At 58.6% G+C, this 18,246-nt stretch overlaps 1 protein-coding gene across 1 annotated transcript; it reads left to right on the top strand.

Moving 5' to 3' along the window:
* The first annotated feature begins 408 nt into the window (after positions 1-408).
* FIGNL2 (fidgetin like 2) lies at positions 409-18,009 on the top strand. Its single transcript, XM_065654321.1, has 2 exons — positions 409-497; positions 15,797-18,009. The coding sequence occupies exon 2, from the start codon at positions 15,808-15,810 to the stop codon at positions 18,007-18,009; it is 2,202 nt and encodes a 733-aa protein (XP_065510393.1). The 5' UTR covers positions 409-497; positions 15,797-15,807.
* The last annotated feature ends 237 nt before the right edge of the window (positions 18,010-18,246 follow it).

Genomic DNA, 18,246 nt, shown 5'->3' with positions numbered 1-18,246 from the left:
GGGGTGCAGGAGGTCAGGGTGCACGGGCACTGGATGCTGGGGTGCAGGAGGTCAGGGTGCACGGGCACAGGGATGCTGGGGTGCAGGAGGTCAGGGTGCACGGGCACAGGGATGCTGGGGTGCCCGCTCCTCCGCTCTGCCTTTGTCCCGGCCCCGACCGGGCAGCGGCTCCGCAGCGCAGCCTGTGCCGGCCCCACCGCCGCGCTCGCCCCGGGGCCGCCCCCACCTCCTCCCGCCCCCGCTGCGGCCGAGGGGCCGCTCCGCTCCGCCGCGCTCCGCTCCGCTCCGCCCCGCCGCGGCGCAGGGGCGGGCCCGTGGGCGGCGGGCGGGGAGCGGCCCCGGCCCCGGCCCCGGCCCCAGCCCCAGCGCCGGCCCCAGCCCCCGCCGCCCGCGGGCCGCCGCGCCGCCCCGCATTGTCCGGGCGGCAGCGGCAGGATGCGGGGCCCCGCACGGCCGCCCGCCGCCGGGCTGCGCTGAGGGCCCGCCGGCATGAGGAGGTGAGTGGGGGCCGGGGGAGGCGGGGGGCAGGCGGGGAGGGATGGGGCTGCGCCCCGCGGAGCATCCCCCGCGCTCCCGGGGCTGCCCCGGCTCCCGGTGGAGGCGGCTCCCACCCCCCCCCCTATCCGCCGAGCCAAGGTTTTGGGGAGAAAACAGGCAGATTGGGAGCTGCTGGGGGCAGCGGAGGGGCCGGGAGGGCTGGTGCTGCCGGTAACCCAACCCCTCCCCGGGAACCGGGCATCCCCCGCCGCCTTGGCCTTTGCCGTTCCCCTCCCTCCTTTCGCTAAAAATGCTCCGGGAGCCCCGGGCGAACGTGCTCCTGACACGAGCCCGCTCGGCCCGAGCCCCCGGCGGGGGGAGCCCGGCCCCGGCCGCTCCGGCGGCTCCCACGCCACGGGGGGTGCGCACGGTGGGGGGGGCCCGTCCGTCCGTCCGTCCGTCCGTCCGTCGGTCCGTCGGTCCGTCCACCGCCCGGGAACAATGTGCGCTCCCCTGCGCTGTCGCTCTTCAGGCGCACGCTGGAGCCCTCGCCTTCAAAACGATCGTGGCTTTGGGGAGCTGATGGCGATTTTGAATTAGGAGCTTTGCCTGAAAGATCCCTGTTTTGTTGGGTTTTGTTTGGTGGTGGGTTTTTTTTTTTTTCAGTTGAAGTGTGCTTTTTCCACTTGGGGGACAAAAGGCACTTGGGGAAAACAACCAACCAACCAACAACAAAACAGAAAGGGTTTGAAATAGCTTTATACCGTGTCTTCCGACATAAATCCGCCTGCTTTCGGAGACACCGTGTGCTGGTTTACATCATTCCTGGTTTCAATCCGGGATCACAAAAATGAATATTATCATTAATTGGGTCCTGGTTTTGCGACAAACAGCGTTCAGGGGTGCGAAAAGTGCTGAACCGAATTCATAGGAGAACTTGGGCGCGCGGTGTTGAGTTGGCCGCCTGGTCGCGGTGCGTGAACACGGTAATAACGGCTCAGAATCAATTTACTGATGCCGTGCATGAGAATTGCCGAGGTTTTTCCCCGGTTTCCTTCCACCGCGCTCCCCCCCAGCGCTGGTGGCCGGGCCGCTGCTCCGGCGATGACAGGACACTGGCTTTGCCGTTCCCAGATGCCAGCGTGTGGCTCTGGCGTCTGTTTGCTCTTAGAGGTGGCTCTGAATTAAACATTTCTGCGGGGTCTGAGGCCCGGGAGTTGTTTATCACATTAAACATTTATTTTAGCTCTCTTTAGCAGAAGTGTGTTGACATTTTCTCTTGGGGGACTGCTGGGGATAATGAATGGCATGTACTGTATTGTGTTCCTCGGAAAGCCACGGGATCCTGCAATAACATAAACACCCAGGGCTGAATTCATCCCAAATCTGAGAGGAATGGGCTCGGTGTTTACATCAATGACGGTCCTGAGCCACAGCTCACATTTCAAGTTTATTATTGATTATGAAAACATCCCTGTTAATACTTGTCAGATTTTTTTTTTTGGTTAATTTTATTGCTCACAGCTGCAGTTTTACTCCCTGCTCCGTGTTTTAGTTGTAAAGCTTTCCCGGAGGAGAAGGAAGGAGCCGGGTGGGTGCCGGGGCAGCTCGGTCCGGGGAGGAGCAGCCGCGGGTTCCCCCGCTCACAATTCGTTTTCTCTGAAGGGTTTCGCAGCCGCCTTTGTTCTCCCGCGGAGCCCCCGCCGCATTCTTCCCTTTTGCCATTATCATTTTGGTTAAACAGAAAGGCAAGTTGTGTACCATATGGATCATGTTAACAATTGCTTATCTGGAGCTGGTGTTTTCTCCTCGCTCCCTCTTCCCCGGCTTTTTTCTCTCTTGTGAGATCTGGGTTGGGGCTTTAACAGCATCTTGGGGTTGGTGCCGCTTCGACGCGGTCCCGTAACCCAAACCTCTCCTCTTGCGTCCCATCAGAGTTAATTCCCCCGAGTTAAAACACAGAATAAACACTGCGAACTCTCCAAAGCAGCTTTCCCTGGATGCTCTGAAATACAGCAAACAGTTGTTGAAGAAACCAGCGTGGCTGCTTTCATAGATTCGCACCTCTGGCCAGCAATGGGTTTTTCCTCCGGTGCAGCTGAGGCTCCGGTTGCCTTTATTTGGGGAGGAGGTTGATGGCCGGGGATGATCCTGATGCTTTGCCTGTTTGTACAGAGCAGGGGCCGTGGTTTTCGCAAATCCCTCCTTCAGGCTGCTCCCACACCTGTATCGAGGCACCTGAGGGAGCTGAAAGTTCTGAGCCCTCACCCCACATCCAACCTCAGCTCCCGGGGATTCCAGTAGCTGCTGGGAAAAAAAAAAGGCTGTTATTTTGGGTGCCCAAATACAGATGCAAGGGCCTAACCTTAGGCCAAGGGAGTGGCCGTCAGGTCACTTAATTCGCCTCCTCCTTCCCCCACGGAAAAGGTAAACACAAAAGCCTCCGGGAACATTCACCTCCAAAGCCGATATCGAATCCTGCAACAGAGCTGGTGGATTAGGAGGAATAAAATGATTCTGCATGGCACATCGTCACCTCTGTCACGACGGCATCTCCAGCGTCCTTAAAAAAAATTCCCGGAAGGAGCCTGGAAGCGTGTGCCGTGTCTCGCTGGCATTTGCAGATGCTGCGGACTTTATTTGCATTAATTATTTTTGCATCCTGCTAGGCTGAGGAGATATTCCTCAGGGTAGAAATGCCACCTCCAGATTTGTCTGCAAATAGCCAAATATTGTCCTTTCTCCCCTTCTGTCCCTGCTTTTGTTGTGGTTTGGGTTTTCTGCACCTCCCTCAATCCGCGCTTTGCAGCAGCAGATGCAGGAGCGCTGGATTTCAGCGAGGATTCCTGAAGGGAATTTCCCCCAGATGACATTAATGCATGTAGAGAAGCGATAGTGACCCTTGCGCGACGCTGACCCTTGCATTTGTGCCATTGTAAACACTTTTCAGTTATATTTTTTTGAGCTCTAGTGATTATATGGCTGGAAGCAGAGCTTTGCCGTTTTGACAGGGCCATCGGGGAGGCTCCTTTTGTCTTCCTGGGGCAGATCCCGTTGCATCTGGCCAAATGTCAGCTGGAATTTTGCAGCGTGCAGGAAAGCTCGAGGTTCGTCGCTTTGAGCATCTCATTTGCTCGGTGCTCTCCCTTCCTCCGCTCCGGCAGACAGCCCCAGCTCCTTCTCTTGGAGCTTTTTAGCAAAATAAAGATGTTTTTCTTCTTTTTTGGGATGTGGAGGGGTGTGTTGGTTCATGTTTAGCAGCTCTGGTGCTCTGGCTTCAGAAAGCTCGTCCCTGGTGCTGCTGCTGCTGCTGGTGCTGCTGGTGCTGCTGGTGCTGGTGCTGGTGCTGGTGCTGCTGCTGCTGGTGCTGGTGCTGGTGCTGCTGGTGCTGCTGCTGGTGCTGGTGCTGGTGCTGGTGCTGCTGGTGCTGCTGGTGCTGGTGCTGGTGCTGCTGGTGCTGCTGGTGCTGCTGGTGCTGGTGCTGGTGCTGCTCAGTCACTCGCATGTGTCACCGAGCATCCGTCACTCTCGTCCCAGGGCACACGCGTGCCAGCGGTGGCACCCAGCTCCTGATCAAAGGGAGCCGTCGGGACTAAACCAGGCTTTACTAACATTAAACAGGAAAATTCCCATTGCTGCATCAGCAGCTGGGCAGGGAATGAACCAGTTCTTCCCAGTTCCAGCCCTGGTAATTCCCAGTCTTAAGAAAGAGTTTGTCCCCTTGGCAGGTCCTGCCGCTGGGAGTTCGTTGCTGTGATTAGTTCTGGTGCATTTTCCTGTTGGTTTTTCCTTTGGACTTGGCTTGTTCCCGTGCTCCAGGGCGGTGAGAAGGGTTCTCTCCCCCGTTTTCTCCCTCGTGCTGTTGAGCCCTGAGCAGGATCGTGGTATTTTTTCTGCTCTGAGAACCCAGGTTCGGATGTGCAGAGGGTGCTGCCCAGCGGACCTGCCCGGGGACGGCAGCACCTCCAAACTCTGGGTCTCCTCTGGATGGGAGCAGGAGTTGAAAGTCAGCGCCGGCTCTCCGCAGCAAAGTTTATTTTGCTGTGTAACGAGGGTGTTGTAAAATCTCTCTCCTGGCCTTGTGGCCTGTCATCAGCTGCGGTTAATGTTGGTTAAATTGTACAGATCGCTAGCACAATTTTTCCTCCAGTGCCGCATGCCTTGGGTGGCTTATCAGCAACCCCTGATCTTTATGGGGGCCCTTATAAACCCGCCAAGGCCTCGCAGATGCTGCCGAGTTATAGTTGAGAGCAGGAGAGGATGCAAATCAGAGGTTTTCTTCCCAGTTTGTTTCTCCTGAGGACTGACAACTCATGGAAAAATCAAGCATTTTTATTTAATTTAATTTTTTAAAATTTTTATATAATTGGCTCAGCAAGCCCAGGACAGTGACCATCCCCTGGACTGGGCAGCACTGGAGGGGCCAAAGCTTGAATCCCGGCGTCAGTTTTGAGCCCCTCACGCCAAGAAAGGCCTTGAGGTGCTGGGTTGAGTTGAGAGAAGGGAACGGAGCCGGGGAAGGGGCTGGAGAAGGAGGTTGAGGTTGGATCTGGGGAACGATTTCTTCCCCAAAGGGCTGTGGGGCATTGGAACAGGCTGCCCAGGGCAACGCTGGAGTCACCATCCCTGGAGAGGTTGAGCAGACATGAAGATGAGGTTCTCAGGGACACGGGGCAGTGCCAGGGCTGGGGGAAGGGTTGGACTCCATGATTTTGAGGGTCTTTTCCAACCAAAATGCTTCTGTGATTCTATGAATTACAGTGATGCCATCATGGCCCGTGTTGTGGTGGTGCCCTGAACCGGGATGCTGGGCTGCGCTCCCGGGTGGGATGCTCAGCGGACAGAGGTGTGGTACCCAGGCGAGTGTTTTCCCTCGGAAAAAGAGCCACTATTTTTTTTTCCCCCCAACAAAGTGAAAACTAATGTCAAGACAAATTGCACTTTAACCCACACTTGTCTTGCCTACAAAAAAAAGCTGAATAATAGCTGAATAAGTACCCTTCTCCCTGCCCCGACTGTGCTCAGAAGAGGAGCCTGCTCCTCACAAAGACTTTGCTGTGTAAATAAACGAGAGGTGCAGCAGCAGCACTGGGCTGGAGGGGACTCGTGGCATCAGGGGACGGTGGCACCCGGCTCCCCTCCCTCTGATTAATCTTTCTTGGCGTCGCTTTGGGCCTCTGCCGAGCAGCGGGACGGGCTGCCGGGTGCTTTGTCTGCTGCCCCGGCTCTGCCGCGGCAAAGGGACGTTCCCATCAGAGGCTGTTCCTTTCCCTTGGCAAGAATCTGCCAAGCACTTGACTCTGCTCCCGGCATCCTGCTACCCCCCGGAGCGGGATAATGTGGGTGTAATTGATGGCGAGAGGACTAATGGCTGCAGAGATGTGTAATTAAAGGCCAGGGGTGAGGTGCTGCGAAGCTGCGCTGTGCATAGGGGGTTAGAGAGGTTGAGTGTGTTTTGAAGGGCTTGTCCCGCACGGCCAGGTCACCCTGCTCAGGGTGTCCCATGTGTCTGGCACCGCGTCATCGGGGGGACACGAGGCCCCCCAGCCGCGCACGGCAAGCAGCAGATGGCTGTGCACGCGGCAGCGTCCCCACTATGGCTGTGGCTGGGGAGGGTTTAGGTGTGCGGGGTTTCTTGCCCGTTCTGGCATCGCCGTAGCTGGATCTGGAATCGCCGCATCCCTGGGACCAGCCCCGTCCAGCCTCCTGCCCCCTGTGCTACGTCCCTGTCCCAGCCCTGTGCTCAGCTGGTCCCCAGAGCGTCACCTCCTCCTCCCTCCGAACACCGGATCGGGTCACGTGTTGCAAACATAAATCCGCTCAAACGCCGACGTGCCGCGAGCAGGTTGGACTTTGCCACACCTGGTGGTGCCGCCGGGCTGGGCCGACCGCTCCGAGACCCTCCTGGGGCTCCCCGGGGCTGCACCCCGACCCACCCAGTGAATTGGTGACAGTGATGGGCAGGACGTTGTGCCCAGGATGGGTTTATGGCAACCTGAGAGTACGGCGAGGTGCCACAGTCCAGCTTTGCACGTGCTGCTCATACGGACACGGTGACACTTCTTTATGTTACACTTCACAGCTTTGTGCTCTTAGGAAAACAGGTTTTTAGCAGCTGCAGTGAAGTCCCAGGAATGTAAAAATAAATGGTGAGCTGGAGATTTATTGCAGATGCCACCAGATAATGAGATTTAGAAGGTACCTTTGGAGCAGTGTTCCTATTTTCCACCTTGGGTGTTGCGGGTGCTCGAGGTCGGTGAGACCGACGTCCGTGCGACCAATGTCCGTGCGGCGCGACCCGGCTGCTCGGCCGCAGTTGCTGGCGGGCAGCGCTCCCAGAAGTGAATATCTGCTGATATAAAGATATTTCCACTTACATCTTAATCGCCAGCAGCTCGAGCAGCGGGGCAGGGCTGGGGCCGCTGCTCAGCACGAGCCAGGTACACGCTCCAGAAATAACATCATTACAGATCTGACCTTGGGCTGTTCATATCCTCCTCCTACAAGGTGATTACTTTTTAATGAGTGGCTGCTGAAAAGGGAGGAAAATGAATTATTTCTGCCGTCGGATTAGCTCTAGGAGACAGGAACGGCGCTGCCCGGATCGATACACTCTCGTGCGGAGCCAGCCTGGCACCAAACTTCTCCCCGATTTCCCGGCGATACCTTCACCCTGACGCTGCTGCCACCGTGTTATTCTTTAACCTTTTATTTATTTTGAGCAGCAGCTCTGTAGTGGTCAGCTGAAGCGCTTGCACCCTGTGCTATATAATGGTATATAATTATAATTGGCTTATACTAGCCACGTATCTGTGCAAACTCCCAGGGCGCAGAAGGTGGGAACTGTAGGGGTGGCTGCTCCAAGCACGGCACATGGGTCCCCAAAGTCCGAGTCCGTCTGTCCATCCGTGCGAGCGCGGGCGTACGGCAGAGGGGAGCCGCAGCCTCAGGCGTGGATGAGGGCAGTGGTGTCAGCAAAGAAAGAAGCCAAAAAAAGGGAACTTCTGGAAAATCCATTAATGAATGGAGTGCAGGAGGGAGCTCAGCTTTTCAGGCTGCTGAGGCGGTGTTTAAAAAAGAATCCGGGAGTCAAAAGGCTTGTGAAAACAAAAGCCATGGAGTGAGGCCTCCCCCAGCCCGGCTCCGGGGGAGCGGCCAGGATTCGGAGGCTGCGGGTGATGCTGCGGGTGCCGAGGGCGGGGAAGGGGGTCTGCAGGGGATGGGGACAGGGTCCGTCACCCCGCAGGGTGTGTGGCGGGGACACACAGGGACCCGTGAGAAAGGAGATGCAGAAACGATGGAAAAGAGGATTTTTTGCTCAGTTCCCTGCGGAGTGTGCTGCCCGGCAAGGCACCGAGGCGGAAAATACAACCGCGTTGTGCGGTGCTGGATAGGGCTGGGAGGCTCCCCAGAATTAGAGTTAATTAAGATTGATTCGTTCCATGGAGGAGATGAGCCGGAGCGTTGCTGCTGCCGCTGCGGACAGGCTCTGGTGCACGGCGCAAATTATCTCCCTGCTGCAGCCCGGCTCCCGCGGCCGCCGCAGCCCCCGGCACTGACCCCGGCCCAGGGCCAGATATTGGAGAAGATAGACCAGGGGCTGGTGGCTCCTGCCAGGGCTTTTGACTCCCCAGGGAGTTCGTTATTGGAGCTTCATCGGGAAAAACAGCCGGAGAGGAGAGGGCTTGGGCAGGGCTGGGGGGTGCCCAGTCCTGGAGCCCTTCCTGGTCTGCAAAGCATCTTCTGCATTTAATGACCTTCATCCAGGTGCTTGTGGGAAGACGAAATGTAACAGCAACTCGGGACAGTCTGTGATTCTATGGTTCCATTCTATGAGATCTGAGTCTGTTCAGCCTGGAGAAGAGAAGCTGAGAGGGATGATTGCTGATCAGTATCTCAGGGGGGGTGTCAGAGCAGACTCTGTTCAGTGGTGCCCAACGCCAGGGTGAGGGGCAACGGGCACAGACTGAAACAAGAGGGTCCATCTGAACATGAGGAGAAACTTCTTTGCCGGGAGGTGCCAGAGCCTGGACCAGGCTGCCCAGAGCGGCTGTGGAGTCTCCTGCTCTGAGACATTCCAGCCCGCCTGGCCCGACCTGTGTGATCTGCTCTGGTGACAGGGCTGGGGTTGTCCCCGGGGCGTAGCCGTGCTCTGGCTCAGCCTCCAGCCCCGCCACGCGTTGGCTTTGCTTCTCACACCGTTGTCGTGCAGGTCCCAGGGGCTGCATCCTCCAGACATCCCCCCACCACCGACATCCCACCGCGCAGTGTCGTGGGTCGCTCAGTGCTGGTGGGGGCCTCAGAGGGGCATGGTCCCCCCGATCCTCCTTCTGCCGGTTCAGGTGGGGTGGGACAGTCCCTCTGAAAGGGATGTGGGGAGTCCGGGTGGGTTCCTGCAAGTGGTTTTGAATGGAGTGAGGTCAGGCCAAGATGTTTTTCAGAGCAGCTTCCATCTGTGTGCTGGCAGCACGGCCTTTGCTAAGGGTGCAGAGATCAGAGAATCACAGAATCATTTTAATTGGAAACGACCATCAAGATCATCGAGTCCAACTGTTAACCCACCCCTGGCACTGCCCCATGTCCTGAGAACCTCATGTCCGTCTGTCCAACCCCTCCAGGGATGGCGACTCCAGCACTGCCCTGGGCAGCCTGTTCCAATGCCCCACAGCCCTTTGGGGAAGAAATTGTTCCCCAGATCCAACCTCAACCTCCCCTGGCGCAACTTGAGGCCGTTTCCTCTGGTCCTGGTGCTGGTTCCTGGGGAGCAGAGCCCGACCCCCCTGGCTCCAAGCTCCTTTCGGGCAGGTCAGAGATCAGAAGGTCTCCCCTCAGCTCCTGTTCTCCAGCTGAACCCCCAGCTCCCTCAGCCGCTCCCATCACCCTCGTGCTCCAGCCCCTCACCAGCTCCGTTCCCTTCTCTCAACTCGCTCCAGCACCTCAAGGCCTTTCTTGGCGTGAGGTGATCCCGTCACCCCTGGGGCCCCCATTTTGAGCCCTGAGGTGATTCTGGTGCCGCCATTTTGAGCCCTGAGGTGATTCTGGTGCCCCCAGTTTGAGCCCTGAGGTGATTCTGGTGCCGCCATTTTGAGCCCTGAGCTGAGGGGCCCAGAACTGCCCCCAGGATTCGCGGTTTTTCCTCCCCATTCCCAGCACAGGACGGTCGCTGCCCTGGGCCTGCTGGCCACACCGGTGCTGGTCCCAGCCAGGATGCTGGTGGCCTCTTGGCCACCTGGGCACACGCTGGCTCGTGTTCAGCCGCTGTCACCAACACCCCCAGGGCCTTTTCCAGCCGCTCTTCCCCAGCCTGTAGCGTTCATGGGGTTGTTGTGACCCGAGTGCAGGACCTGGCACTTGGCTAATGCATGGACACGGTATCAAGATGCCTTCAGACTATTTCTCTGCATCCTCCTATAGACCACGTGAATATTCATCTGCACGGTCAGAATCTCTGCAGGTGGTTTCACGTGGCGTGTTTCTAGGTGGGCTAGAGGAGGAGATGCCCATGGGCTCATCTGTGCCAAGCCCGAATGGGAGAAGCAACATTCTCACCTCGCAGCATCCTCCAGGCTCCTGCGTGTCGGGGGCAGAAGCAGGAGACAAAGTCCCACTGCCCACGTGGGGCTGGGTGGTGGGACCGGGAGCTTCGAGGTGCACTCACCATCCTCGCTGGCTTGGCCGTCGTTATGCAGATTGCATGCAAATTGGATCCGTTTGACCTCCTGACCTTTTTATGAGGCCACGTCTGTTTGAGGAAATAGTTCTGCTGATTAGAAATGGATTTTCTTCTCTAATGTAATCCTCCAAAAATGGGCTGGGCCCAGCCCTGGGCCCCGGGGAGCTCATCTGATGTCAAGGAATGAAATTTTGGTGAAGGGCTTCAGTCCTGAGCGGGGTCTGAGCAGCACGCAAGGGCTGTGGAACGCTCCTCCAGGGCAAGCTGAGGTTTCTCCTGCACCTTGAGCATCTGCCCTGAGCTGACCTTGGGGGCTGATGGACTTCAGTGACCTGAAGGCTCAGTGGTGCTCTTGCTAAAATCCTCCTTCCTACCCGAGAACCGTCCTTCAGGCAGCATCTGGTGGAGAACACAGCTGGAGCGTCACCCCAAGGAACGTCCCACAGCAGATGACGTGGGTCAGGGCAGGAGAGCGTCTGCTGGAGGAGAAGCGATAGTGTGGCCAGGAGTGGGCAACGCAGTGATGGATTAATGTGTCAGTTAATGTTTCAGGATGGATGTTCCCCTTTGAAGCCTGGAGGGAATGTGCTGGTGGTGTGGCCAGAGCAGGGAGGGTTGGACCAGCCCCTTTTGAAGGTTTCTAGACCCAAACAAATTGTTCGGCAGTTTTGTCCTGTGTTCCCGGGGCCGGGTACAAGGCTGAAGCCCAGATCTCCGCAGGCCTGAGTGGCCCATGAGACCTGAGGACAAGTGACATTAAGAAAAACACAAATAGCAAGAAAGAGGCTGATTTTTTTTCACTTTTTTTAAGGTCCCTTTTATTGCTTCTTTTTCTCCCATCCATCTTATATTGAAAGCTGGAGCAAAATTCCTCAAACCCACTAGCTGCATCATCTCATTATTAACAATAGCCGGATTTTATTGCCGTATCCCTTCGATCCAGGGATTCCCAGGGCCACGCACCCTGTACAGTTTCCTCTCGGTGACATTTAGCCGAGAGTTTCTGCTCTGGCCGTGACAGATGGGTGATGCTCAGCTGCTGCCAGGCTCAGTGGATCCATATTAATTTTTCATTTGCTGGCCGGGTGCTGGAGCAGCACAGATGGACGATGGCCCGTTGGTCACTCCCGGTTCGCGCTGGTGTCCAGCTGCTCTGCACTTGATATATGAGTGGACAGAGCGGACGCTGGAGCCTTTGGAGGTTGTTTCTCCCGAGGGTGGGGAGAGGGCACGGTGGGAGTTCGCCTAAATCCTTTTAACATATGTACATTGACCCCGCTCTGATTGCAATACCATCCTTCGCTTTGTCGGCACCCGTTAGGAGGGGATGGGGAATGTGGCAGACAAAGAAATGCAGTTTTCCCCCATGGATTTGCCAAACAAACCTGAATTTGCCTTGGAAAACTCGCTGTTTGTGCTCCGGCAGCGTGCCGAGGAGTCGGCTGCGCAGCCCCGGTCTGCAGGGGAGCGCCGGGAGTTTAAACCTCTCACCCTTGGCAAATATTATGATTCCATGATTCTAAACCCTTTGCAAATGCTGCCAGGTGTTGCTCTTGGGTTATATCATGGCTAAGTGTGGCTTTGTGCTCTCCTTGCCCTGGGCCTGGCTTTGGGACCGGCTCTGCCCTCAGTCTCAATCACTGCCAGGCTATTTTCCTCTTCTGGATTCCCTGGAGATGACCGGTATCTGACTTAAATGCACGTATCAACGTGCAGAAATGTTGCGATAATCCACAGCGTTAACGCTAAAGCATTTCAGGAACATTGCCACAGCCCTCGGGTCCACAGTGAGCGTAAATGGAATATCTGCGTGGGTTATCATTCTCATTTATAGCTGTGAGTTGACTCCTGGTAATGCCATTGCACTTTGCCGCTGCTGCTCTCACGAGGCAGTGACGAACCCCAGCCCAGGACCAGCTCCTGGCAGCAGAAGCCAAAAAGATCATCAGGAAATGTCTCATCTAAAAAAAGAAAAAGTCATTCCCCTGCCTCCCGTTCACTGGGCAGACTTGGGAAAATCTGTTCTGTCCTCCTGCATTTTTCTCCCCGCAACTTTATCTTTGAATCACTGCGGCTGCTGCAAAACCTGCAGCATTTTGCGTGGGTACAAAAACCTCTTGGTGCTGCAAAATCCAGCTGTGGCGGCCAAGCTGTGGGTGCAGGTGCTGCACTGATGCGAGGCTGCGTTCCTGCAAAATCCAGCACAGAAACTCCATCATGCAGAACATCCCTGATGTGAGAAGTCTTGGTGAAGGCCAGGCTGTGAAACGGGACTCCCAGCATACAGTTTTGGTCCCTCCGGGCCCAAAGTTTGCACATGGGAGAATTAAAAATTGGGGAACTCGGGCAGCTCCTGTAAAGCGGGACAGGCTCCCCCTGCCCGGGAAGGCGATCGCATCGGGCTGCGCTGCTGGGGGAACTGCAGGGATAATGAAACAACTCAATGTCTTTTGAAAAGAGCATAAATCCTCCAAGCTGGCAGCTCTGCAGAAAAAGGAGCCGTCAGCGTTTAAACCAGCAAGACAGCGGCGCTACGAGTGAAGCATCACGGAGGCGGCTTGTTCCTGCACCGCAAGGCGAAGGACGGCAGCGTCTGCCCCCTCCCCAGGGCTGGGATGCTCCTGCAGGGCAGCAAGGGATGTCGAGACACAGCCAGCGTCACCTCCGGCAGGGCTGGTCCTTCATTCTGGGGCGTGGGTGCTCAGGGTTTTAAACCCTGGCTTTAGTGCATCCTCAACTTGAACGTGTTTGCTCTTAGGCGCTCCCTCTCCTTTGCCCTCCAAATCTATTCCAACCCTCTCCCGATCCCCGAGGGATGCTGGGTTGCTGCGGCCATCAGCATGTGCTGCTTGTGGCATCTCTGTTCGCCCGCGGAGCTCTTGCCGTGAGTTTTTATGCATCAGCATTAGTGACGACTGCGTGGACACGGGGCTGGGACGGGAGCATATAAAATACATGTACACGCGTGTGTGCATACGTGGCATGCTCTGCGTACGAGGGCCGTGGATGATCTATCCGTGCTCCAACAAAGACGACCCAGGCGGATGCTGCTTGGGGCAGCCCCACAACCTCGCGGCTACGCCTGAAATCCCCCGGCCAGAGCTTTTGCCCGGGGGGGCAGCAGGAGGGAGCGCACCCCATCCCCAGCACCGAGCCGTTGGACACCCTCGGCGGTGCGCCCCGCTAAGAAGCCCCCGAACAAAAGCCCAGTTCAGAGTCGCTGCTGAATAGATTAACAAGATTTCCATAATTAGGGCGGGCGGGAACAATAGGATTCTCCCCTGCCCAGCCCCCCCTGCCCGCCTTTGTCTTGTGCTGGGGATAATGGGCAGCAGCGAGGGTGGGAACCGGCCCGGCCATTTGGTCACTGGACAGTAATTTTCTCACACTGCCAAGGGAGCATTGAAACATCTGTCCCGCTCCGCCGCCTCATTCACGTCCCATTTCAAACCCCTGACAACTTCTCCCTGCCCGCCAGCCCTCCCCCTCCGCCTGGTTTTCCAGGGTGCAGCCAGGCTTTTCGGGGAGTTTGGGGCTTTTTTTCTCCCCGGTGCATCTTGTCTTTAAAGCGGGGCGGGTGGAGGCAGGTTTGCTTCTCCATCCATGCGCAGGGCAGTGCTGGAGTCACCATCCCTGGAGGGGTCGGACAGACGGAGATGAGGTTCTCAGGGACATGGGGCAGTGCCAGGGGTGGGGGAATGGTTGGACCCCTTGATCCTGAGGGGTTTTTCCAACCAAAATGATTCTGTGATTCTGTGATCCTTCCACCCTTGGGTTTGCTCTGGTGGCCGCGGGGCTCGTGCAGAGCTGTGCCCGTGCACCCCCTGCTCCTCTTCTTGCAGCGGCTTTGCCATTTGGCACGGGAGCGGTGTCGGGGACGGGGCTGGAGGAGCTCGCGCTGTCATGGTGCACACTTGCCACCCTCTTGCAGGCTCTTAGAAATGCGATTCCCACCACCACGCTCCTTTCTAGACGCCAGTTTCAGCTTTGGGCACTGGTATCGATCCCTGCTATGGGGAAACCTGGGTGCTCCTTGGAGAAATGATGGTGGTTTGTGTCTGTCCTCGGGGTGTGTTGCCATCGGCAATGAAGCTCGTGCTGCCCAACGTTACCGGAGAAGATGGACATGGAGCTGCCTGGGCTGCCAGGTCCTGGTTTCTCCGGGGGGCACGGCTGGGGTGGGGGTGCCCGTGGCTGCTGCAGAAGAAACAGCCTGGAAATGCCACCGGGCTTGGTGGTGCCTCGTTCCTGCCATGATGCTCCACACCGAGCCCTGAGCTCCGTGCGATGGGAATTGTGGAGCAATCGGCCGCCTCCCCAGTGCCTCCCCGACCCATCCTGCTCCCCAAGCCCCCGGCATTTGCAGTCTGTATTTTTAGCCTGTATTTTTTGGGGGTGCAGAAGCAGTGGTGGTCAGCACCTGCAGCACACCATGCACCACCACTGAGCAAGGCTGGAAACTCCTGGTGCTTTAGTTCCTTTAAAAAAAAAAAAAAAGTGTTATTCCTCCTGAAGTCACCTCACCCAAACCCTTGTTTTTCCCTTTAATAGCTTCTCAGTGCCGTTTGCTCGCAGGCAGAGGGAAGGGCCCAGCCAGACCCTGCTTACAGCGTGGGGAAATCTGCCACAGGAGCGCAGGTTTATCGGGCAGCGTTCGCCTTTGTGTTCATTAGAAAGGGCTCTTTCCCGCAGGCTGTCCTGGCCGCCTCTGTCTGAACGGTTATCTATCGGGAGCACTTTAATAATGGCCAGTAAATGCAGGGAGGATGCCGGATAAAGCCACGCAAAGCCGCCATTTAAATCCTCTTGTGGAAGTTTGATATCCAAAGTGGAAGTACAAATGCCATATAAGTCAATTAAAGCATTAAGTAATCTAATTGTGCTGTGGTCACAAAGTGGCTGAAAGGCTGAGCCAGGCGAGTGGATGGTGCACGAGGTCCCTCCTGGCTCCCACTTTAGCCGTCCCCCGGGGCGCTGGGGATGAGGGTGAGGGGGGACGGGGGGACGGGGGGACCAGCACCGGGGGTGGGGGACAATGGGACAATGTCACCTCCCTCTGCGGGTGCTCCGGGGCTGCCCGGTGTTTTGGGGGCTGGCGAAAGAGAGGGTGACACCAACCTCGGCATCCCCGTGATGTGGAGCTGTGGGGTGACATGGATGTGGGGGAACTGTGATGGGGGATAGCGGGGTGAGATATTAATCCTATTAATATTATACGCATTATAATATTCTAATTATACTGTGCTCCACATTCGGTGTCCCAGGGCAGGGTTGTCCCCCGGCTGTGTGTGCCGACGCTCAGCACCGCGGCACTGGGGGCTGCACCGCTCGCATTGCCTTGGCTTGCCGTGGTTTGAGAACCGGAATATTTTATTCTGTTGAATGTGACCATCAAAACTTGAGCCGGCTGGGTTCTCTGAAGTGCTCGTGGTCGCTGGTCCTGGGGGATACTTGCACTGGTGGTGGTCAGCGGGATTTTTCCATGGAAAATGCAGAGCGGGAGCATAACTGAGAGCACATGTTTGTAGTCGGGAGGTGCGATGCGGGCCAGGACAGGGCAGTACGGCAGGTTTTGGAGATACTCAATGAGAAGAGGTGCTCGTCCCTGCCTCGCCGCTCTCACCCGCGCTGTCCTGTGCCCCGCAGGTCTGTCGAAGATGCACTGGTCACCAGAGCATGCCCAGTCCCTGAACCAGTGGCCAGAGCAGCACCTCGACGTCTCCTCCACCACCTCCTCGCCGGCCCACAAGTCCGAGCTCTACCCCAGCACCCGCCAGCGCTTCAACTACGCCTGGGCCAACGACGACATCTCGGCGCTCACCGCCTCCAACCTGCTCAAGAGGTACGCCGAGAAGTACTCGGGGGTGCTGGACGTGCCCTACGAGCGCCCGGTGCTGAGCGGCTACGGGGATGGAGCCTTCGGGCCGGTTAACGGGCAGAAAGGGGACGGGGAGCCCTGGCCGGTGGCACATGGCTCTGATGGCACCTACCCCCTGACCCCCATCCACGATGGCCTCCCCGGTGCCAAGGGGGTGGTGCCGCCCGCCGTCCCCCCCAGCGGTGGGGCCATCGGGCTTGGGGGCTCCCCCGTGGTGTCCGCCAACCTCGCCGACCCCATCTACCCCGGTAACTCCTGCGGAGGAGCCACCACCGGCTCCAGCGGGCTCGGGTCATCTCAGGAGTACCCCTCAGGCTACAGCGGCACCTACTTGCCCTCCGGCTACTGCACCCAGCCGGCGGCAGCGCTGCCCCCCCCGCACCCCCCCGCGCTCCATGGCTCGGGGCTCCTGCAGCCGCCGCACCCCTCGCCCGCCCTGGTGCCCGGCTACGGCTCCTCCGGCCCCATGTACAACTACGCGGCCGGCAGCTACCCCCCGCAGCCGGGCTACGGCACCATCCACCCCCCGCATCCCTCCGCATCCTACCTGCCCTCCGGCATCGCGGCGCCCACCCCCATCCCGGCCCCGCCGCCCGCCACCCGCCCGCCTGGCGTCCCCGGCTACGGCTACCAGGGTGCCGGCTTGGCCCCCCTGTCCGTGCCGCCCCTCGGCACTGAGGCGGCGGGTGCCCTGAAGAGAAAGGCTTTCGACATCTCTGGCGGGGAGGACGAGGGGGAGGGCAGGTATAGGAAATACAGCTACGAGCAGCCAAAGTCCCCCTACGCCATGTCAGACAACGGCGAGTGCCGGGGCAACGGCTTTGGCAGCAGCGCCGAGTCCCCCCAGGTGGCCTTCAAGCCCGGGAAGCGGCCGGCGGGAGCCAGCAACGCCGAGGAGCACGCCGGCAAGTACGGTGGGCAGCCGATGAAGAGTATGGTCTCACCGCCTTACGGCACCGGAGACGCTCCTCTGCGGCCGGCAGAGCCCTTCGAAAAGTTCAGCCCCCCCATCGCCAATGGGGAGCGGGCGGCTGAGCCGGGACCCCCCTTCCCGCTGCGGCTGCCCCCCAAAGCGCCGCTCTTTGGCAGCCCGTCGGTGGAGGAGCAACCCAAGAACGTCGACCCCCTGGTCTTGGAGCTGGTGAACACCAAGATCGTGGAGCGGGGGCCGCCCGTGCAGTGGACGGACATCGCCGGGCAGGTCTCTGTGAAGGCCGCCATCGAGGAGGAGCTGGTGTGGCCCATCCTGCGTCCCGGCGCCTACACCGGGGCGAGCCGCGCGCCCCGAACCGTCCTGCTGTTCGGTCCCCGCGGCACGGGGAAGACCCTGCTGAGCCGGTGCGTCTCCACCCAGCTGGGCTCCACCTTGCTGAAGCTCAGCGGGACAGCCCTGCTCTCCACCTGGAAAGCCGAAGCCGAGAAGATCCTGCAGACCGTCTTCTTCGTGGCCAGCTGCCGGCAGCCCGCTGTCGTGCTCATCACCGAGGCCGAGTCCTTGCTGGTGGCCCGGGCTGGCGAGGACGGCGGCCAAGTGAGCAACCTCAAGTCCCAGCTCCTCTCCTACCTGGACAACGTGTCTACCTCATCCGAGCAGAACATGGTCGTCATCGGGACCACCTCCCGGCCTGGCAGCATGGACGAAGCTTCTCACCGGCGCTTCGCCAAGCGGTTCTACATCTCCCTGCCGGACAGCATCGCCCGGCGGCAGATCCTGCACCAGGCCCTGGTTCAGCAGAGCTCCTGCCTCAGCGAGCGGGAGATGGCGTCCCTGGTGCAGCGCACCGAGCGCTTCTCGGGCAGCGAGCTGGTGCAGCTGTGCCAGCAGGCCGGGGCGGCCGCGCTGCGCGGGCTGCCGGGCCAGGTCCAGCCCACCTCCTACCAGGACTTCGAGAGGGCGCTCTGCAAGGTGCGCCCGGCCGCCGCGCGCAAGGAGCTGGACCTGCTCCTGGAGTGGGACAAGATGTACGGCACCCGGCACTGACGGACCCTCCGCCCCGGCCCGCGCGGGTGCCGGGCCGCGGCCGCCGGGCGCAGGTTTGCAGGCGCCGGGCCGGGCCTGCGGGGGCTCCGGTTCTGCCCGCTCCCCCCGGCAGCACCACGTACCTCATCGTTGCTATTTCAGACTCTTGGGGCTTTTCCTCCTCTCGGTTTTTCGGCAGCCATCGCCCGCCGAACTCAGGATAAATAACCTATTTATTATTTTCCCGTTCATCTGTCC

The sequence above is a fragment of the Caloenas nicobarica genome, chromosome 33 (genome assembly GCF_036013445.1).
Source record: "Caloenas nicobarica isolate bCalNic1 chromosome 33, bCalNic1.hap1, whole genome shotgun sequence".
Classification (NCBI taxonomy): domain Eukaryota; kingdom Metazoa; phylum Chordata; class Aves; order Columbiformes; family Columbidae; genus Caloenas; species Caloenas nicobarica.
This window is presented reverse-complemented; position numbering and strand designations above follow the sequence as displayed.

Bases quoted from the DNA above. Each gene is read 5' to 3' on its own strand.
- FIGNL2 (XM_065654321.1), top strand. From the start codon at position 15,808: ATGCACTGGTCACCAGAGCATGCCCAGTCCCTGAACCAGTGGCCAGAG.